The 23,331-nt window shown below is 42.9% G+C and overlaps 1 protein-coding gene across 5 annotated transcripts in view; it reads right to left on the reverse strand.

Moving 5' to 3' along the window:
• The window catches only part of RNF220 (ring finger protein 220), a 350,539-nt gene extending 327,554 nt beyond the window's left edge, over positions 1–22,985 (reverse strand). For 3 of the 5 annotated variants that reach the window (XM_077334011.1, XM_077334012.1, XM_077334009.1), the window contains exons 1-2: positions 22,758–22,983; positions 15,678–16,419 (exon numbers count right to left, since the gene is read on the reverse strand). In XM_077334011.1, coding sequence (XP_077190126.1) covers positions 15,678–16,302 — 625 coding nt within the window. In that variant the 5' untranslated portion in view covers positions 16,303–16,419; positions 22,758–22,983. Of the gene's footprint in view, positions 1–15,677; positions 16,420–22,757 lie in introns of all 5 variants that reach the window. The other 2 variants (XM_077334013.1, XM_077334014.1) reach the window with 2 other exon arrangements.
• Positions 22,986–23,331: the final 346 nt, after the last annotated feature.

Below are 23,331 nucleotides of genomic sequence, written 5' to 3' on the forward strand. Positions count from 1 at the left end.
GCGGCGGTCTGTGTCACCTCCCTATTGGTCCTAACATCAGACTGACCCCGCCCACTCTCTGCCCACCTAGGCCTTAGCTTTTTATATTATACAGTGAAGCTATTCCGGATGAGGTTGATATAGAAGATAGGAACCAATTTATCATAGGTATTTCTAGCAATAGAGCCTCTTGTGGCGCAGAGTGGTAAGGCAGCTGTCTGTAAGCTCTGCCCATGAGGCTGGGAGTTCAATCCCAGCAGCCGGCTCAAGGTTGACTCAGCCTTCCATCCTTCCGAGGTCGGTAAAATGAGTACCCAGCTTGCTGGGGGGTAAACGGTCATGACTGGGGAAGGCACTGGCAAACCACCCCGTATTGAGTCTGCCATGAAAACGCTAGAGGGCGTCACCCCAAGGGTCAGACATGACTCGGTGCTTGCACAGGGGATACCTTTACCTTTACCTTTATTTCTAGCAAAGGGTTAACTGCTAAAACAGATCAACATGATCTCTACAATCACCCAGCCATGACAACAGAAAGGATATCTATAAATGAAAAAAAAATAGTATAATGGAGGAAGGAAAGTGGACCCATTGCTTTGCCTCCAGGAATGCAGTAGGACCCTCATAGCTCCCAGCACTACCCCAACGTTACTTTCTCTCACCTTAGCCTCCTCATGTATTTCTTTTTTCTTATACCACTACTCTATGCTGTCCAGACGTCCCGGTTCTGGCAGGACCGTCCGGATATTAAAGCATTTGTCCTGCATCCCATGTCATTTTTAAAAAGTCCTGTTTTTTTTTGCTAGATTTTTTGCCCTCGGTCTCATTTCCCCATAACCCCATGTGGGAGGCAGGGGGCACTGTTTGAAACCCTCCCCCATGCGGTTCCTGCTGGCGTCGCTCCCTGGACGCGAGCACGTCACTGAGCGGACGTTTGGCACGCAGTGGTGCTTTCCCATCCCATTCCCGTTTCCCTCTCGGCTTCCCTGGAGGGCATCCTTCCCAGGTGGTGCGAAGAGGGCACGGCGGAATGTCAGGTGTGGGGCCTGGCCTCGTGGCTCATGGGCTGAAGGAGGCTCGCTTTCCTCTCCTGGGCATTGAGGGAGGGCAGAGGGAGGGAGGGATTGTGCAGGCCGTGGCAGCCTCTTTTGTTCCTCCCACGATGCCAGGCTCCACTCGGCAAGGCAAGGCTTGGCCACTACCCCGTCCAGCGCGATGCAGCCTGGCCGGCCTGGCCAGCCACACGGCCCGGCCGGCCCCAAGATGACGCCAACACCACTGAACGCAGCCCGGCTCCATGGCTCCACCCGGCCACCCCATGACGACGATGTCGGGGCTCGTGTGCCGCCGCCACCACCCCACCACCCCAGCCCTTTCCGGAGGGAGAGCCCCCGCCCTGGTGTCCCGCTTTGCAAAATGTGGTCACCTTACACTACTCCCGACTTACAAGTATCTTTGTAGAGCCCTAACATGTAAAATAACAGCAACCCCTTTCAATTCCAAAATTAGACAACGTACCCTAACATTTGTTAATTAATTTACTCTTCTAAATGCAAATCAATTTTTGCTGTAACTATTTTCAACAATTAAAGTAGGAAAAGTACTACCAGTATGCAGAATCTAGAGTATGTTAATCATGCAATGAGACAGGATACAAGAGGCTGCCCTCTTTTATATAGCAGCTAATATGTACTGGATCAGATCAGCAGGCCATGCTCTCCCTGGTAAACCATGGATGTGTCACATCTCATTGGGGACTCTTGTTAAATCTCTATCCTTCAGAAGAAATAGAGATAGAAAGGAAATCATTATGAGCAAGGCTGAAAAAAATCTCAGATACCTATACTCCTGATGCTGATGTCTGTAAGGAAAGGGGGGGGGGATGTAAGCAACTTTGTGTTACATCACACTTCTGGGATTTTGGGGCTTGCCTTTGCTGGGCTTTTCTTCCTGGGGTAGTTTGCCCCTATTCACACTGAAAGGTCGCAGCCCAAAGGAGGCACGTTATTTGAAAGTAGTATAGGGGGCACTCAGAGGAGGATCATCTTCATGACTATCCTCTCACGTCTTCTCTTTTTTTTAAGTATCAATAAAATAAGACTACTATTTCTATCTTTCTCCAAACGTCCCTAAAAATGAGCCCAAGGGTTTTCTTTCTCCAAGTGTCTACAGGCATAAGTCAACCATTTCTATCTTTCTCCAAGAATCCCCAAACACAAGTCTACACTGTATGTCTTATTCCGTGTCATATTAAAGAAGTCTACTAAACCCATTTGTCTCTCAGAATATCCACACATAAGTCCACCATGTTGGTCTTTCTCCCAGTATGTTCACAAGGAACTCTAACAAACCTTTGACTGAAAAATGGTGCACTCCTTATGGCTGTGATGATCGTCCACTGACTGTGCTGCTCCAGGAAGAACACCTGAGGGATGGTGAGGGAGGCAGGGGATACCTGCCCACCTGGATGAGCCAAATCAATCCTTGTGATCAATGTGGTGATGTGGTCACCACGTGTGGCATTCCATCTTGACTTGTGTGCCTTGTGTGTTGTAGTTGAGTGACTTTTCATCAGTCCTTGGAAGCCTACAACACCTATTGATCATCCTGACAACGTATCGCCCCCTCCACACAAACCTCAGAACCTTAAATGAAACCCCACACTCACTGGGGTGTCTGCCTTGAAGCACCTAATGATCCCAAAGTGCAAGAAGTGTCCTAACCCACAAGCCTCCTCTTCCTAGCATGTGTAGCCAGAACCCTGCCAAGCCCATCTATCTCCTGGCACACCCACCCAGGTCTCAAGCAAATATTTCTTCAAACAAGTATCCCCACAGAAAAGTCCACCTAATTTGCTTTGCCTAAATCATCCCCAAACAAAAGCCCACTTCTCTATCTTTCCCCAAGCATCCCCACAATAAACAACGCGTCGAACAATAAACAACGCGTCCCTGCTCCTTTCCCGCCCCGGGACCCTTCCTCACGAGGCTTCTGCCGGGCCCAGCCACTCCCTTGCTGCCCCGAAGGAGCGCCCCGGCCCGGCAGAAGCCGCTCCCGCCCACCGCCGCTGTTCTCCCGGCTTCTGCCGGGCCCGGGCGCTCCTTCGCGGCCGCCCACCGCTGCCGTTCTCCTGGCTTCTGCAATTCTCCCAGCTTCTGCAATTTTCCAATTGCTGTTTATTTCCCACATAACTCAAAACTCAGAAAAGGCTATATCCTGCAGCAAGAATAAGGATCAGTGACTGTAAACTTTTTATTAATTGTAAACATTCTGGTAAATTAACATCTCAAGATACATTCTTGTCAGCAAAGTATTCAAGTCCACAGAAGGAATTATGAACATTAACACATAACACAGTAAATACTTCAGTGCTCAGGAGTGAAGGTGAGAAGTTGTTTGCACTACTAAGATGGCTGTGAACTGCTGTCTTTCTCAGTTACGTATGACATATGGATTAGCTAAAGTTATAGCTGCGGACAGCCATACGTAAATGGGGAGAAGCTGACACAGACCTATCTTTTGCAGAGAATGTACAACTGTAATGTAATATCCCTTTTAAGGCATGATGTCACAGGTCAAAACAAGAATTTCACAGAAATTTCTAGTTCAGAATTTTCAAGTAATTCTTTTCTTCTGAATGAAAAGGAGCAGGAAAAATTTGGGCAGAGACAAATTCATGAACGATATGAAACACAAGTTTAAAAACCCTGTTAACACTTCCTGATACCAACTTAAATATTAATAACATTAAAGAGCACTGCCTTTTGTTCCCAAAACCTACAGCATGATTCTAAACATATTCATGCACAAGTTAGTTCCAATGTTTAAACAATCCCAAGTAGGAGTGTACAACCTTAACAATCCCTCCATTACAAATATTACACTTCAAATATAGAGTCATCTCCGTACTAATCATTACTTCATTGCACTGTTCATGCAGAACAGGAACAGTTTAACCATTAAGAAGCCACTATTTGGCTTAATCCCAGGCAACATACAAGTTTCAGTACACAATGCCCTGCCTTTCCTTTGTGATTCCAAGCAGCTCACCATTTAGAAACTTAGAAACATAGAAAATAAGTAAAATCCCACTTATTTACCTCCCTCCCCAAGAAAATAGCAGCCATTTAAATGCCATTAAAAACTCTGGAAAACAGAACAGTCTTACAGTGCCTTCTAAAAATTGAGCCCCTTCACTTCTTGAGGGAGTCCATTCCACAGGGTAGGAAAAGGAAAGGGGTCTCTGAACTATGCCAAGTGGAGGGTTACCTTAATCAGTCTTCCTATACTAACAGAAAAAATAGGCTACTATGGGACAGGAACCCAACACTTAAAATTATTCTATTATTAATTTTCAACAGAAAAGCAGTGTGAATGGCAAGGCTGACTAAGAGCTTTTCCTTCTAGCATCCGTCGTGAGATAAAAGGATTAATTCCACCAGCTTCAGCTGCCACCTGAGGGAAAGGTGGAAGAGGAGTGGCTAGATCATTGGAAACCATTTCATGGTAGAAAACATTCAACATTTTTAATTACTGTTTTTTAACTTATTCTACTCAGATTTTAGAATCAGAGAACAGAATCAAAGCTCAGTGTATTTTAGACATTTAAATAATCTCTTTTCATTACATCTCTAAGTCAAACTTCACATTACATTCAAATATAGGCAAGGAAATTCTGACAGCCTGATTTTAAATGAAAAGCAGAAATAGAAGAAACTATCTGAAGTATGGAGTGGGGTATCCCTCTCTATGCCTTTTCTCCTCAAAATCACCTCCCTAGCTGCTTTTCTATAATGGTGTTTCAGATGCATGTTTACCCTTTGACTGGGGTTGCCAACAGGCTAGATAAAAAGTGCCCTGTCTTCTAAACATATGTTAATAGGATGCTATTTAACAAAAGATAAACGGGAAGCCAAAAGATAACCAGGATAACAGGAACATTTGGCCTTGAAGTACAAAATGAAGCAGGGCACAGGCTGGTAGAATTTTGTCAAGAGAATACAATGGTCATAGCAAACACTCTTTTCCAACAACCCAAGAGACGATTCTACACGTGGACATCACCAGACAGTCAACACAGAAATCAGATTGACTATGTGCTCTGCAGCCAAAGATGGAGAAGTTCTATACAGTCAGTAAAAACAATACCAGGAGCTGATTGTGGTTCAGATCATCAGCTTCTTGTTGCAAAATTTAGGCTTAAATTGAAGAAAGTAGGGAAAAGCACTAGGCCACTCAGGTATGAACTAAATCATATCCCTGACAAATATACAGTAGAGGTGACAGATAGATTTAGGGAATTAGATCTGATAAAGTGCCTGAAGAACTATGGACGAAGGTTCGCAACTGAAACTATCCCAAAGAAAAAGAAATGCAAGAAAGCAAAATGGCTGTCTGAGGAAGCTTTACAAATAGCTGAGGACAGAAGGGAAGTGAAAGGCAAGGGAGAAAGAGAAAGATTCACCCAACTGAACGCTGAATTCCAGAGACTAGCTAGAAGAGATAAGAATGCCTTTTTAAATGAACAGTGCAAACAAACAGAAGAAATCAATAGAATGGGGAGGACCAGAGATCTTTTCAAGAAAATTGGAGATATGAAGAGAACATTTCATGCAAAGATGGGTATGATAAAGGACCAAAAAGGCAGGGACCTCACAGATGGAGAAGAGATAGGTGGCAAAGTTATACAGAGGAACTATACAAGAGCGAGCTTAACATCTCTGATAACCACGATGGGGTAGTTACTGACCTGGAGCCAGACATCCTGGAATGTGAAGTCAAATGGGCCTTAGGAAGTCTGAGCAACAATAAAGCTAGTGGTGGTGACAGCATTCCAGTAGAACTATTCAAAATCTTAAGATGATGCAGTAAAAGTGCTACACTTAATATGCCAGCAAATTTGGAAAACTCAACAATGGCCACAGGATTGGAAAAGGTCAGTTTACATTCCAATCCCAAAGAAGGGCAATGCCAAAGAATGTTCAAACTATCGCACCATTGTACTCATTTCTCATGCTAGCAAAAATCCTACAAGCTAGGCTCCATCAATATGTGGACCAAGAACCTCCAGAAGTACAGGCAGGATTTTGAAGAGGCAGAGGAACTAGAGATCAAATTGCCAACATACGCTGCATCATGGATAAAGCTAGGGAGTTCCAGAAGAACATCTACTTTTGCTTCATTGACTATGCTAAAGCCTTTGATTGTGTGGAGCATAACAAATTGTGGCAAGTTCTTAAAGAGATGGGAATACCAGAGCATCTTATTTGTATCTTGAGAAACCTATATGCGGGTCAAGAAGCAACAGTGAGAACCGGGCATGGAATTACTGGTTCAAAATTGAGAAAGGAGTTCAGCAAGGCTGTATACGGTCGCCTAGCCTATTTAACTTGTATGTGGAGTACATCATGAGAAAGGTGGGGTTAGATGAGTCACAAATTGGAATCAAGATTGCAGGGAGAAATATCAACAACCTCAGATATGCAGATGATACCACTTGAATGGCAGAAAGTGAAGAGGAACTAAAGAGCCTGTTGATATGGGTGAAGGAGGAGAGTGCAAAAGTTGGCTTTAAACTCAACATCAAGAAAATGAAGATCATGGTATCCGGACCTCTCAATTCCTGGCAAATAGATGGGGAAGAAATGGAGGTAGTAACAGATTTTATTTTCCTGGGCTCCAAGATCACTGCAGATGGGGACTGCAGCAGGGAAATTAAAAGACGCTTGCTCCTGGGGAGGAAAGCTATGGCAAATCTAGACAGCATCCTAAAAAGCAGAGACATCACCCTGCCAACAAAAGTGGGTTTAGTCAAGGCTATGGTCCCAGTTGCAATGTATGGCTGTGAAAGTTGGACCATAAGGAAGGCCGAGCGTCAAAGAATTGAGGTTTTTGAAGTCCAGTGCTGGAGAAGACTCTTGCGAGTCCCTTGGACTGCAAGGCGAACAAAGGAAGGACTCCCTGGAGAAGAGCCTAATGCTGGGAGCTGGGCAAAAGAAGCAGGGGACGACAGAGAATGAGGTGGCTGGATGGAGTCACTGAAGCAGTCGGTGCATACTTAAATGGGACTCCGGGGAATGATAGAGGACAGGAATGCCTGGAGGATCATTGTCCATGGGGTCGCAATGGGTCTGACACGACTTCATACCTAACAACAGCAACAACAACAACAATTACTTACCTCTTCACTAGAAAGAGCTTCACTTGCCTCTCTCCACACATTAACCCTCTAATAAAGCAACAGAACATTTTCCCGCCAGGTTCTTGGCAACCCTACCTCTGACATCAAAGGAAAACTCTGAATGTATCATCTATCCTGTTCTGCATGGACATGCCATGGCCATATTACAGATTACGGTAGCTATGCAGAGGCTAAGCAGTTCAATGTGTTAACTGTAACAGGTGCAACATCTATACACAGTGGCTTACTATGCGAACTGAATGATTTTCATAGCAAGACTACAAACCTACCTTTTGGTTGGTGTTGATGTATTTGAATTCACCCAATTCACGGACTAGCCAGCCACTGCTCACAAACTCCCACCATGTAAAACAATTTAAAGTGGTCTTCACGTGATGACCATAATATATAAACCAGCCTTTATTCATGAGTGGAAAATGATTCTTTCTGAGTCTCCACAAGACATTTAAAGCCTGGCTTTATCCTACATCCTACAATAGTATAATAACTACTCAGATCAGGTATCAGTAGCATATCTTATCCCACATAATAAATTGGGGATGGTATGTGGATGTAACCATGCTGTAATATATTTTAAAATGAGACTGGACATTTGTCAGTCATAACTAGGGACATCAAGGGACATCATTGACACTGTCCAATTGGTATCTCTGACATTCACTCAACCAGCTACATTCTATGCAAAAATCACAACTGAAACAGATACATTTTATGAGGAAAGAACTACCCGTATTTGCCGGCGTATAAGACGACTGGGCGTATAAGACGACCTCCCAACATTTCCACTCAAAATATAGAGTTTGTTACATTACATTACAGTACTATGGGCCACTATGGGCAGCTATGTCTATCCCAACTGAAGTGCACCCAGCGTATAGGACGACCCCCCCACTTGGAGGCATGTTTTTCAGGGGGGGAAAGTAGTCTTATACGCCAGCAAATACTGTACATTCTCCTGGAGACAAGACTATGATTCCATGCTGAGAACATATATTGTCCCCACAAATGAAATGCTACATTGAACAAGTATGTCTATATCTCCTGGAACAAATAAATGACTAATGTAAGCAATCTTCTGGAAAGATTTCAACCAGCTATTTTTCAATATTTTATAGTATCATTATTTTCACCAACAACCTTTGAACCAACTAAACTAAAAATCTAAATAAATGCTTGGGGCTTGGAAGAGAACTCAGTTCTAATAATATCAATTTGCATGTTGCATTTGCTCATTGTATTAATCATTGCACCATTCATTTATTTATGTGATAGTATAATTACCTGTTCTTTAAATGCTTTTAAATGACAGAATTATATGGTATAATCACAGCCCATCACTTCCCAGGAAACTTATGAAATCCTGGTAGAGCAAGAAACTCTAGCTGCTGCTTTAACTCCTCCTTAATTTTTCAAATTGATACCAATCTGTAGCATTTTTTTTACATATACTGTGTTAAGGAATACTGTCAAGGTGCCACTTGAAGTTCTCCCAGAATTAGAACTGACCTCCAGACTCTTGCCCCAGAGGGACGGACCAGAACCAATGGGATGAAATTAATTCAAAAGAAATTCCGTCTAAACATCCGGAAGAAGTTCCTGACAGAGCGGTTTGTCAGTGGAACAGGCTTCCTTGGGACACTATGCAGGACACTCACAACCCAATCACTCATCCACTGTAACCTGCCACCCCTTGAGCCTTCACAGAATAAGCCTCTCCATCAGACGGCTATCTAGCCTCTGTTTAAAAATTTCCAAAGATGGAGAACCTACCACCTCCCGAGGAAGCCTGTTGGACTAGATGACCCATGAGGTCCCTTCCAATTCTATGATTCTATGAAATCAGTTCACCTGGACAAAAAGGCAGCTTCAGAGAGTGGGCTCTGTGGCATAATATCCCTGTAGGGCTCCCTCCCCTCTACCTTCTCCAGGAACCATTGCAGACATCCAGGGATATGTTAGGTGGGAGCTGTCAATCCCAATGTGTGCCAGAGTAGACCAGTGAAGACAGCTCAAGACATTCTGGTGCCTGTGGAATAAAATCCATATGTTGCCCTCCCATCCCATTATCATGGTCATAAAAATGAATTAGTTGATAATTTTGTACCCATTAATGATGTCTCAAAATCACCCAACTCACTTCACCTGCTGAGTGATAGGGCTGGACCTGCCAATCATTATCCCTGGTTTATATATGAAGAAACTTGGCCACACAAGATTTGACTTTTGCTCTTCTGGATCAAACTCATCTCTAGTGATTCTTCACTTCAAGTGTGCTATGGATCCAAGAAAAAGTTTCCTTCCTGTGTGTTGAGAAATTATATCTTTCTAACAGAAAATTCCAGCTGAACTCAACTTTCAGTTAAGTTAAAGAGCAGGATGATGCCAAGTTTGGGGTTTTTTTGTAGGGTGGCAAAAAAGGGCAGGATTTGTAAATTAAACACATGAGATTAAGAGTTCATCCCGTTCACAGATAATAAATCCATAAGCATTCATGCAAATACAAACATAAGCACACAGTGGAAAGAACAATAAATGTTTAGTGCCCATATGTGCCCCCTTCCCAGTTGTGGACAAATAAACACAACATTTAATTCTTGCTCAGTGCTCCTTGGAGCTGCAATTATAAGCCCCTCAGAGTTCACCATAAAACAGCAACAAGCAGGGGTCCAAGAGGAAAGCGAAGACATAGCTAAATCACTGGTATTTCCCAACAAATGAAAAATCTGGCCGGGTGGTACAGGCTGTGTGGGGAAACATTTCAGAAGCTCAAACAACCTCAGCCCTCCCCCACAAATGATCAATTAAAAGCCGTCCTTCTGCCAAGAGCCAGGCGAAGACGGGCAAGCGACTGCCGCAAAGAAAACGGTTGTCCCGATCGGTTCTGCATGACAATTGACGGGAAGGGGCAGGCAGCAAGGCCCATCCTCTCACCATGGTGATTAGGCATTCCAAGTGTGCAAGATAGCCCCAGCTAACATAAAGAGAAAGAGAAGCTGGAGACCAGCGGATGCGAGCCAGGGCCAGATGGTCCTGCAGCCGGCAGAACAGGAGCAACTCACACCCAGCCCTCCGCCACTTTAACGGCCTAAACATTTTATTCCAACAGGACAATTAAACAGAGCAACACAACAAGAAAACCCGGCAACAGTTTGCTGAGTGGGAGGAAAGGAAAAGGGTAGCCAAAATGTAGATAAAAAGGTGTAGGAAACAGGCAGTTAGTTGTGCTTTGGCTTAATCCAAGGCAAGGTCTGTCAGGCCCATGCAAATCAGCAATGGTTCTGCTGAAATCGAGGTGGCGGGGTCCACTAGTAAGTTTTCAAAATCTGAACCTTCAAGACTTTCTACTTCTGTACCTGCAATCTTGTCTTACAGAGCCAAAACTTACCTTGTACATCCACATGTTATATCCCTGCGGAGCTCAGGTTGTTGAATCCATTATGCATTTGTTTTCCTGTAAGATGTATGCTAAGCAAAGCACAAATATGTTAGCCCCACTTATAGCTGCCTTTCCAGGCTGTTCTCTGGAATATTACCTGTTTAAACATTCTTTCAGGGTATGACAACAAGACTATAGAAACTGTGGCAAAATTCATCTCATGATCACTAAAACATTGTGACAAAGTCCAAAAACTATCCTGACTGAGTGTGTTTACTTCTGATAGTGGGCTTATTAATAGTTACCTTCTAAAATGTATTTGCTTCATTGTTTTATGAGGTAAACTTTTAAATGTAAATTGTTCATATCTTATTGTAGCTTACTGAATGTTTATATTAGGCCTAATGTAACTCTAACGAGCGGTTGCACTTTATGGACTATTTTATTAATACACACAAATGTAGCTATTTCACAAGGCCTGTAAATAATCTCAATCATAGTGGTGTGCAACAGCTGTTAGCAAAATGGTCTTACTGTCTTTCTAGCCCCTAAGTATTTCTAGAAAGTGGCATGTTATCAAAGCAAATGCTCTCAGCATACAGCAGTGAACAAAAAAACAAACTTCACATCTACATTTTGAACTGGAATAATTAACCTCCACATCCCAGCCGCACTATAGGCCCTCATGTATAAACACCTGGACAGCATGTGCTTTGCTGAGGTAGCCAGAGCTGAGATGAATCTTGAGCTTTGCTCTATATCCTATAGTTGTATAAAAAGCCAAGACAAAGGGGAAAAAAACATGAATTTATACATTATTAATCATTCCTGCTTGGCACATAAACAAAACAGCACTTTGACTTGTTCTCAGATGTTTCCATTCATTAGTTTCAAAGCTGTAAGTTGTTTAAATGATTTTCAAAAGCAACCCGAATTCTAAAGCCAAACAAGAATTTCATCTCCTACTGTGATGCAAAATTGTGAGTAAAAACTGGAGCATAAACAAGATGCTGCTGCCTCAGTCTCCATCTCATTACAGGGCCCTTAAAAACTGTCCACAGTTTGTATACTGCATTTTAAAAACAGCTACCAGAAATGTAAACGGATTCATATGATTCTCAAAATAATGAATTTAATGGTACTATGAGCTGACTTTACATATTTGGAAAACAAGGCTCAGTAAACCTAACTTTGATCATGAGATAGACATAATAGAGACTAAAGAGACCCAGAGAAACAGGAGAAACGGTTACCTGTAGACTAACAATAAAGGCAAGATAATGTTAACTAACTCCAGGTATATAGGAGTTCCCTAAATTAACAAAGGACAGAATAACAACAAGCAACTGGCTTTAGTCAAACAAGAAAAATTTGTTCTGCGTAATCTAGAAGCTGCTGCAGGCCCATCTCCTGGTCCCTGAGCTGAGAAGAAACACTGAAGTGTCTGGTGTGTAAGGAACAGCAGTCTGGACATGTATTTTAAAAGACAGAGAATAAAGAGATTTTAAAACAGAGTAATAGATATCCATGACACAGAGATACAGTGCTTATATTTATTCCTGCTAGAAATGTTTACATGCATTTATTGGGAGAGCTCCTCATAATGTGTTCACTGATGCTTGCGCCACACACATGCATTGTAAGCAGTGTTCCATAAGCATCATTAGCTTTCGCATATAAACATCTAAACAGAGATAACCACACAAAACATGTGTTTCAACTAATGAACCCGGATCTTCATGCACAGATCTTGAAGTTTATATGTTTGGAGTTTTCAGGAGTACAGGACTCAGAATCCAAAGGAAAAATACATGCTAGTGCACTAATAAACTCTCTAGGAAGATTTGCAAAGTAACCATTACCACAAAAATGTTCGATTGCTATTGCCTCTCCCCACAAAGTAAAAATCATGCTTATTCTTGAGGCCTACACTCATTTGGGGAACAACTGTGTGTCTGTAATTTGCTGATTCCAACTTTAAATCTGCAGTTAATCCCAATAAATCATGTTATTTCTTGAGGATTCAAAACTTGTGGTTTGGAGGGAGAACCCAAAACCCTGGTATATATTAATATAAATGTTAAAGCTGCTTTTCAGGTAGGTAAGGAATAAATCCATATTTACATCACTGATTTACAGAGATAAGGATCAATCCCTGTGGGAATAGAAGCACAGAGAATCTTATCATTAGTTAATTAATAAAACTAGATGCCTATGTATATACAGACATATATTCCCCTTATTTTGATCCTCTTAGTACAGTAGAACTAACTTTGAGCAGTACTCTTCTAAGAACAACATCCCTTTTCCAGGAACTTTAAAATTCATTGTTTTGCCTTCCTTATTAAAATCAAAGCAGTCAGTTAGTGAAAATTCCAACTTCAACATTATAAAAAGTAAACAAAAAATGAATATAACTTGTTGGTGCCGGCACAAGGAACGTCATGTGTTGCAATTAAAGTTATTCACCCATCATGTGGGCTGATTCCATAGCAGTATTTTGGAGAATACAAATAAACAGTGGAGCCCTGCAATTCTGTAGGGTGTCTATTAGAGGCATAAAGGCTGTGCTGATGTGATGAATTTTACTACCCTGTCAATACACTTTTGCCGACCAGCTTGTCTATACAACCATTCCTCGGCAATGCATGTTAGGGAGGTGGTGAAAGGATCCTTGTTTCACAGAAGGGTTTGTATATACTGTTTGTGCAAAGAAACTGAGACAGCTTTTCAGGGGTCAATGACCAGGTATTTATAAATGCCCAGAAAGACACATTTACATATATGCAAATATGCATGCATGCATACTCTGCTTCTGTCTAAAACCACGGAACCACTCAAAAGCAACAACAGCCCTCAGACCCATTCTATAAACTACTACAAATCTTGTGAACACATTGAGCACGCTCCCTGTTTTTATCCCAGATACTAAATGCCCTAAAATATGCATTCAAAAAAATCATGCCTAAACATGTCAAGGGTATTTGAAGGTCATAATTAGGTTTAACCAAGCTCGCATTACATGAATATAGTATGTCTTCAACCCCTTTAACTAAGCAAGAAATTCGAACCCTAAACTGAATCTAGTCTGTCTTCCAAAAATTATAGTTTACCCCGGCTTGTTGCATGTAAATTCAATTTTCATCTGGCTCCTAATAAAACACTATACATTCAAACCAATTTCTATTTGTTTCAAGGCAAAGCACGTAAAATCTAGAAATAAAACTTTCTATACTGTGAGACTTTACAATTTGCATTTTTTTATCCTGTCTTTCCTGCTATAATGTATATATATATTTTAATTGCCTTCTTCAAACCTTTATTCTCTATGTGGTTTTTTAATGGCTTGCCTATACACTGTTAAAAATTCAAGACTCTGACAACAAAGTCAGTGAAAGAAAGATCTAGTATTTTCTGAACAAAAGACATGCACGTGTTGTACGCAGTACATGTAACGCTATTAGAGTTTGTGCTTGTCATTCCATCTCTTCCACATATTGTCCAGTTATTAATGGAAGGCTTTACTTCTTTATACCACTATCTGACAGGCGCATGTTAGCAAGATGGAATGTCCATTCACCCTAATGTATTTAATCAGCAGACCAGCTTTTTAAGTGTCATCTTCCGGTATACAAGCAGGTTATACCAATAGTGGAGAGCACCATAAACAGTTAATGTATGTTATTTTTATTAATGGTAACTTCAACTCTTTCTTTTCAACTCCTGTTAATATCCTTCCCACCCTACATGCACATACACACAAACACACTCTTGCAAACAATCAACTGTTGCACTCCAGTATTCAGGACAAAAAAAGAAACCCATCATGCAAGCCCTTCTTACACAGCATAAGTCATACTAGGGAAAGAGAGAGCGCACGTTTGTAGGGCAACATGTATCTTCTGTCTTTAAGAGGGAATCATTCCACACTTACAAACGTTGACATAAAAGACACACTCATGGCATATTTCAAAACCAAAGAGCGATGGATTTACAAGGCAGGTTGATTTTATGGTGACTTTTATTGACAAGGTATGCGGGCTTTCGGCAGATGCCTCCCAGCACCGGGAAGTTAACACAGTGCCTAATTCAAGGAGACAGCCCGAGGAAGCAGCACCGACAAGGGAGAGAGCGCAACTACGTCTCTATTACTCTCTTCGGCATCATAAAGGAGAAGAAGAAAAATGGTAGCTGAGGGGGGACTGGGAAGCTGCATACAGCTTGGGAAAAAAATCATTGCTTCTCCCTTTTACTCCCCCCCCCCCCAGCTAAAAATGAGGGAGGAGGCAAGAGTCCAGAAGAATGAACAAAGGAACCCACATGGAAAAACAACCTTTTCTCAGTGTCTAAACTGCATTTGTATGAGGAAACCAGCATCAGCCAAACTCTGCCTTATCTTACGGGGTACCATTTGAACTATTTTCCCTACAGCAAGGCATGTTAATGAGAAAAGGAGCCAGATGGGAGGTTGGAGAAGATGCTGCAACAGGCACTTCTCCCATAATGAAGCTTGTACCAACAGGCTTTCAGATGGCCCTTGATCTGCAAAAGATGCTTTCATCCCCAAAATTTAGAAACTATTTGAATACACTGCAAACTATATGGGAGATATTACAGCTTAGTCTTCCACCATGGAAGAGCACACCTTCTTTCTTTCTCTTTGTCAGGTTTTTACCTTATGTTAAATATTTCAAAATAAAACCGACATACTGAGTGGCAACTTCTGATATGCTAGTTACACAAAGCAAATGAGTAAGGAAATGGTCAGGGGGGATTTAATTAGAAAGCGGGGCAATATTTTTCAAAGAAAATGTAAGCTCCCAGAAACAAACATTTCTAGGTAACTATGAGGGACAACTTTGAACACAACAGCAATGCAGAATCTTTCTCCCTTCTCTATAGCACTGGCAATACTCTGCCGCGCAGCACCCTGATCTAGGCTGAGAAGAACAGCTTCCTTTTACAATTTCCCTTCAATCCACCTCCCTCTGCAATCCATCAACATCCACTTAAAAAAAACAAGACCACAAGTATCATGTGCCTCTTTAATGTATCCTGGTGTTAGAGAACACACCTGTTGATTATTTCAACAGTCCAGCTAAGCAAAGTTAAGGTACTTACATCTATCATTTCGGTCCTCAGGGCTAGATGAGGTCTCCCGGTCTGAAATGAGGCCAGAGACAGCAAAGATCTTTTTCCCTGTGTCATCGACTTTGAGGGAGCCAGGGGAGCCTGATGGGAGCTGGGCTCCAAACTCATACTCCTTGCCATCAGCGTCTGAGAAGCGAAGGTGGGGAGAGTCAGTATCATGGCAGTTCTTCAGGCGTTTGGCAGGTGTAAACGCTGACTGGTAACTCTCCCTGTCCTCAGTGGAGGCAAAGGGACGGAAGGCCCCAACACCACTGTGGTTCAGCATGCTTATTGGGGTGCAATCCAGATTGGGGGGAGCAAACTGAGGGTGGAGGTGAAGCAAGGAAGGTGGAAAATCACGGTTGGTGAATGCTCCTGGCACCCCACCTTGTCGATGATACATGGAGGCGAAAGTATAGGAGCCATTGGTGAATGGGATGTGAACATCCTTGTCCACTGACACAGGGACGCCAAAGGGCCTTGGCTGTTGGCAAGGGATGGAAGCATCGCGGCTGGCTTCAGCAGTAGAAGCAAGAACCATGAGGGCTGGAGATGCCAGAGGATTGGGAAGGTAGGAGGAGTTTTCCATCTTGAAGGCTGCCCGGTGTAAGTCCATCGGAGACTCTTTCCTTGACAGGGCCACAAGGGAAATGGTCTTCCCTGTATGGAAAGCAAAACAACGTCTGAGGGTAGAGCTGAAGGATTTCACTGGTACCTCATCACCATCTCAAAGCTGTAAAGAAACAGTGAGAAAAAGAGGGGAACAGAGGTTGTCAGTCTTTGTTGGCCATCTGTCCAGGATGTTGCAAAAAAAAAAAATCGCTTGAGCCAGAAACGTACAGGAAACTACAAATATCTAGAAGTGCCTCTGACTCCCTCTAAGGGTATGTCTGCACAAATCTTTCTCCTGCTCCCATTCGGTGCTTTTGCGCTAAACTTGAGTTCAAGAGAAGAACTCTCAAAAGCTGATTTAACATGGCATACCAATAGTCGCAGTATCATCTTCTTCTGCTATACATATGAGCAAGGAATTGGAGCAGGTTCAGATCAAGGAACATGTCCAGCAGGGACTAGATGATCTGAATAAATTGCTTTAACCTCCCACCACACCCAGGATGCATTCAAGAAGAGAGAATCCTCTGAGGAGCAGTAAAAGGGCAACCTACCTACCTCTTACCAAGCAAAAAATCATGCCAAAAAAAAAAAAATCTCGATATGTGAAAATCAACAGTGTGAACTTTGGTATGCCCTAAACAAAAAACCTAGCCTCTATTACTTCAAAAAATATAATTGAACTTCCTTATAGATGTTTATACAGCCTGCAATGCATAAACAATCCAGGTGCCATTTCTATTTTTTGCTGTAGAAGCAATGTCTACATAGGTTTTAAATTTTAGCAATGGCGTGCGCGATGGAATAAACAACATGCTCACTGTGTGTATTTCTAAATCCCCCCCCATCGTTTCTCTGAGCTTCTTTTTTTGTAAAGCAAGCAATGCAAACTTCATCAATAAAGTGCCTAGCATCTCCAACAATATTTAAAATCATAATGGGTGCCTGTGCCATCTGATCTCTCGCAAGCATCTGTCTTTCAGGTCGAGGACAGCACAAAACGGATCAGTAATTTTACTTCCTAATGCGCTCATACTTAAGTAGATTTGTAAACAGTCCTGGATCTGCCATTAACATTTAGAGGGAAAAATATTAGCACAATTTCTGGGCTTGCTTTTCCTTTGCAGCTTCTTACAAATTCCAAGGAACAAATCCTAACACGAAAAGACACAAAAACAGAACAAAAACATCTGTGGATTTGTATGTGTGGGCCTGCCACCTTTCCTCCCAAACCTTTCTGAAATCAGAATTCTTTGTCCTCACTTCATAGCAAATCTACTGTCCTTTTTAAAGCTTCTACTGCCAACTATTCAGGATGGCACAATGTGCTTTAGTATATGACGACTGTTACTCTAAAACAATATACTACCCTTGCCGCACTCAAAAAGACACAAAAATTCATATAATAAAAAAGCTGTTCGAAAATGTGGCTGTTAGTTCCAAGAAGGTCAGACACAGCAAATAAAACCTACTGAAAGAGTCCCTTTTCTAATGGAGTGGCTTTTGTATTCTATGAATGAGCAAGCCTAGGTTAACAAACTCTATGGCATTCTGGCTGTGCCTTTCATGGAGTCCAGCAATAACATTTCCTTTCCTCCCATCCTGTACCAAGACAGTCAGCGAATGAAGAGCAGTGGGCATCATTTCTTGCTTCTTCCTCATTTGACACCTCTGCCAGGAAAGATCAATGCTTAATTGCCAGACCAAGGATCTCATCTCAACAACTTTCAGTCCCTTCCAAATGTATAATAACTTTTTGTCAAGTTTTAACCATGGTCAGAGAGATGCCAAGGCCAGCATTCATTCAGGTGCTCTTCTCTTGCTACTTTCCACATAATTGGTGTATCAAAAAACAAGCAAACAAATGTTAAGACTAACAACATTGTAAGAATTTCCCAACTGGGGTGGAAAAATGCATAACTGCTCCCAGCTATTTTGAAAGAAGATAAAACAATAAACAGAAATGCACTATAAACTGGCCTATAGCACAAATCCTCCACAATTTAAATTGGGAGGAGGGTCAAGAGTGCACCGCTGATCCGTCTGTGCCGCCTGCTTTTCTATTTTTACTTGCGCTGTCACCTCATTACATTAAATGTATTTCATAAATTAGTAATCTGGAAGCCACACTTGACACTCCTTGTAGGATACTGTGAATCACTCCAACCGCCTTATTCGTTTGCAAACTTCATTACACAGAGAATAAATCAACACACAGTAATAGTGTGTCAGGCCAAGTTTAGTTTTTTTTTCCTGAAGACTTGCATTCTTTTCCATCCTGGCCTCATCTCTTACCTTCCTCCCACCATCCTTTTGCCCCACCCCATGATTCCCTACTACTACCATCGTTAGGAGCATGTACAGATGAGGCTGCGGCAAGACCAGTCATTATGAAAATCTATAGTTAATACACTCCCAATGTCAAAATGTCATCGGTTTTTAAATATGGAACCCAAAATAAGAAAAGTAACTGGCCTGCTTAATTAAAAAAATATGGATTGCAGAATAACCAGTCTGATGAAGCATTCAGGTGACGGGAAGGGAATGGGCAAAAGCAAAGTAAGTAACTGTTACTTTTCTGCCTCTATGCTGATTTTTTTAATTTAGCACCTTGTGCAAATCCAGATTAAAATAACTCCAGCTATTGATCCAAGCAGTGGAATTGACATTAATTTTAGTTCACTTCTCACTTTGCAAAGGGATCAATAGGAAGTAATAACAGCTGACATCCTCGCTGAAAGGAAGAGAAAAGACGGTCTAGCGACAGAAATCGAAAAGCAACCAAATAAATCAGCAGATACTTTTCCACGGCATCAGACAAACTCCAAACAGATTGCAAAAAGTCTTTGTTGAATTAACTAAACAAGGAGTGGAGGAGGCCAAGGGGGTGGAGATAAATCTATGAAGCTACATAAACTGTCCACTGGGTATCCAGGTTAGATGAGTAGAGAAAAAACATTCTGATTTCTTGTATTATTAAAATCACCACTCACTTGAGATATTTTTCTTTAAAATCTTTCTTTTTAAGGCACTTATATGCTATCCATTATTTCCACCTAACTGCAAAGTGAAGCAGCAAGACCAAGAGAACCTGAATTACAACCCTTCAGAATTGATCTACAACAAAACTGGATCCAAGAACAAAATCTCACATGCAATTTCCAGCTTAGTTTATTGTTTCACTGCATATTCATAACTGTGATGCTATTTTAACTACCCAGGAAGAGAATCTACTGAAAGGAAGCCAGTCTAAGGTCATACATAGAATTTAGCAATTTTTCTCAGAGCCAACAGGCAAGTGGATAAAACAAAACTGGCCACAGCAGCAGGTAGAAAATGTATTCTACAGTGTAAATTACATGTAAAAACATAATTTAAAATACTAAAACCACTAGATTTTATGTGCAACAAATGACTTCCATATTGTTACTTAAAAAAGCAAAACAAAACCCCAACTCTCCCAGACAACTAAAACAAGTTAAATTTTTGTGGTCTTTAAACTATTTCAAAATTTTAAATTAATATAATTAAAATAATTACTTTTCTCTGCTGTTTGTAGAGGGGAGGAAGCTTTCAAAATGAATAAACATTTTTATTAAACCCCCATCACTTCTGGAAGGAGGAAATTAAGAGATTTTTGGATACTTCAGGTTGTTGTTACTTTTTAATCTCATGATCTCATACTTTTAAAAGAGAAATACACTGCTAGTTAGAAAATTCTGATATTAAAAAAAAATCAGTTGTTGTGGGGATTAAAGTGCTCAAATGGATTGTCCATTTGAAGTAACCTATTCAAATGAAAACAAATGGAAGATGGAGAACCAGAAGGAAGGGATCGCGGACATCTCCAAGTAACCATTTAACTCTGTGTTTCTTACAGCTAAATACCAAGGGGGTTGCTGGTGTTGCGGGCGCGCTGACCAGATTAGGGGACAAATGGCAGAGGGGGTGAGGGGTGGAAAACGGGCACTGTCGGTTCGGGACCTAGGAATACCAATCCAGGAAGCAGGAAGAACATCATCCATGAAAGTGACGGCGGATCAGGCCCCCTGGTGCAACAACAAAGCAACCGCCCAAGTGGTTCGCAAGTCGTCGTCTTCCCCACCCCCCAGCAAAAGCAAGCAAATTAAAATAAACCTCAGGGATGCTGAAAAGCAACAAGCTGAGCTGCAAAGCAGACTCTGAGGTGTTCCTGAGCTGTGCAGAACTTTCCATCATACCTTCCCTCCCAACAAAACGCAGATTTCCACCCCCAGTTTTTAAAAATTTACTTGGGGGAAATCTAGGCGCGCGAACTATTTTGATACAGCCGCACCTCGGTTCTGATGGGCAGATTGTGTGGCCCTTCGTCCCAGCCCCGGCCCGGAAAGGTCTCCCAAAGGGTGAACTCCGAGAGCTTCTGTTGCTTCCCCACTTCAGGAAAAGACTAAAGCGAACTATTCAAACTCAGCGAGGAACCCCGCATTAGTTTGGACGTAAAAGGTTCGCCTCACGCTCCGTTCCCAGCAAGAAGAAAAATTAACCCGCCCTTGCGTGACTTTCCGCGGTTGCAAATCAAAACAGGTGTTTGTCCTTTCCAGCACAAAATAACAGGGCTGCTTTCATAGTATTTTAAACAAGGCACTTCCGCACCTTTCGCACTCCATTAAATAAAACGCCCGAAGTGGGGCAAGAACATCTCAAAAGTCCATTTGAGAGAGAATCTCCACATCCTTTCAATCCCGGCAACGTGTCCGCCCTGCCATGCCTGGGTACTTCCCTACTGCCTACGCCAACCTTCTGCGCCCACCAACGATTGTGCGCAATCGGTTAACAACAGCCTTGCAAAGGTATCAAGATTTTTGCTCCTTCCCGGAAACGTCTGCTGGGAGGCCAGTAAAATCCCTCCACCCCAGTTTCTAAGGTCCGCTCAGGGCCCCTTTTCTCCCTAAAACTGCAAACAAAGCTCATCAAACGGGAGGAGCAGTTTGAATTTATTGTCACGGTCCCTTCCCTGCACGTTTCCTGTCTGGAAGGCGAAAGCCTTGAATGCGACTCTTACACTGGACATCGCCTAATGATTCCATTGTGCCCAAGCAGATGTGTTTTTTTTTTTTTTTGTATTTCGCTCCACAAGGTGAGGAATTATTTCCCCTTCCTTGCAGCGTCTGTAGCGACTGACTTCCTTGCCCCGCTCTTGCTTTATGTCCAAAGCCCGTCGTGTTTCGGCTGCTGGGCTGAAAAGGTGCAGAAAGTTTTTCGAAAGGACCCCTGGCCCTATGTGCATCGCCCACTTCCTCCCACCAAGGGCTTCCAACTGGGACTGCTATTTGTGCGCTGTGCCGATGTTGGTTCTATAGGGGCACCTTCGTCTCTGCTATTACTTGTAAAAATAGTCATAAACAGCCAAGCGAGAGACAGATATATAATATATATATAAATGTATCTTTTAAAAAAAAGCAGGCGAGTGAGCTTCTTTGAAGGAAGTTCTTCTCTTAGACTTTAATAATTTCTCCCAATTACAAACATTTCAAATTCGTAAAGAAAAAAATACAAAAAAAGGGGGGGGGTCCATGTAGCAAAACAATAAAGGTGAAAAGTTCTCAACAGCAAATGTATAATTTCGAATACAGTAAAAGCAAAGTCCACGCGAGCCCTGATTCTCGAGTAAAACTGAAAGCCAACGGAGAGATTGTGCGCGGAGCTAGAGCACAATGCAACGTGGAATTTTTAAAAACCCTGCGCTTTTATTCAAAACTTCTTCCTATTTGTGCCTGTTGTTTTTTAATTAAGTGGGAGGGAAACTAGCTTTTCCCCTCGACCTTAGTTTCTCTCTCTGCTCAGGTTTTGTTTAGGGAAATTGCGTTGTTGCAGCCGGAGACTCTAGGACATGCGAAGGAAACCCGGGAAAGTACCTCTGTGGCTTACCCATGGAAAGTCGCACCCCCCCCCCTTTAATTTCTATATGATGTTTGCGCTAATTGGCAGCGCGCGATTTTCGGTTTGTATTTTGCCAGGCTGCTTCCCCTGGCACCTGATCTCACCATCACCACCACCCTCCCCACGTTGGCTGCTTCCCACCCACTCCCCGGGAAAATAAACAACAGGAGGAGGAGAGTCCCGGGATCGCAGCGACGCTTAAAGGGGGAGGGGGCACCATATTGATCTGACTTTTAATACACACTCATTAAGACACCCTCCCCCCCTTCCCATCCCCGGACCCCGAGAAGCAGCTGGCTCTGCTTGAACTTTGCATAGGGGCGAGGGGTAGAAATGTAGGGGCAAACTTGTCTCACAAAAGTTTGACTTCTCGAAACCTCAGAGCCCGGATTTGCAGGGGAAGCAAATAGCGCCAGCGCAGATCAAAACCCCTGGAGATCCGGAAAGTTAGCTCGACACGAGCACAGACGTGCACGCACACAGACACAAACGCACACCCCTGGCTTCTTAACAGGTACCCCTGGGATCTGCAATACTCACCGTGGAAATTCCCTGGAGCTGGCTTCCCCTTTGGACTTCAGGCTGGGGAAGGGAAGCGCGTGAGATGTTGCATGGGGCGGAGAGCTGGACGTGCAAAGCCCGGCGCGTGTGTGCAAGCGCTTTCGGCCAGCATGGGAGTGAGCGAGAGCCTGACTCGGCTGCCGAGAGCCGGGGAAGGCGCAGCGCTGCTTCGCGAAGCTGCCTCTAATCAGTGAATGAGCCTCCACTCTCCCGGGGACTCCTAGCTGCTCTCACACACTCACACACACTGTCGCGCTTTCGCTCTCGCCCGCTCTCTCTCAAACACACACGCACACACACACATGCATAGAGCCGGCCGGAGAACGGAATACATTAGGACGAGGAGGAAGCCTGGGAAATGAAGTCCACAGCTGGGACGCACAGCTGCTCAGGGATGAGTCAGCCCCCCCTCCCCACCCAAAACCGGAGCAATGTCCCAAGTTTGGCTAAGAAGGGGGGGGGGGAGGGGAGGCGTCCAGAGCTTTGCCTGCTTTTCGGCTGTTTTCAGAGACCTAAGCAACTGACTGAGTAAAACACAACTGGGGCCCTTTGC

This window comes from Paroedura picta, chromosome 4, assembly GCF_049243985.1.
Source record: "Paroedura picta isolate Pp20150507F chromosome 4, Ppicta_v3.0, whole genome shotgun sequence".
Taxonomy (NCBI): domain Eukaryota; kingdom Metazoa; phylum Chordata; class Lepidosauria; order Squamata; family Gekkonidae; genus Paroedura; species Paroedura picta.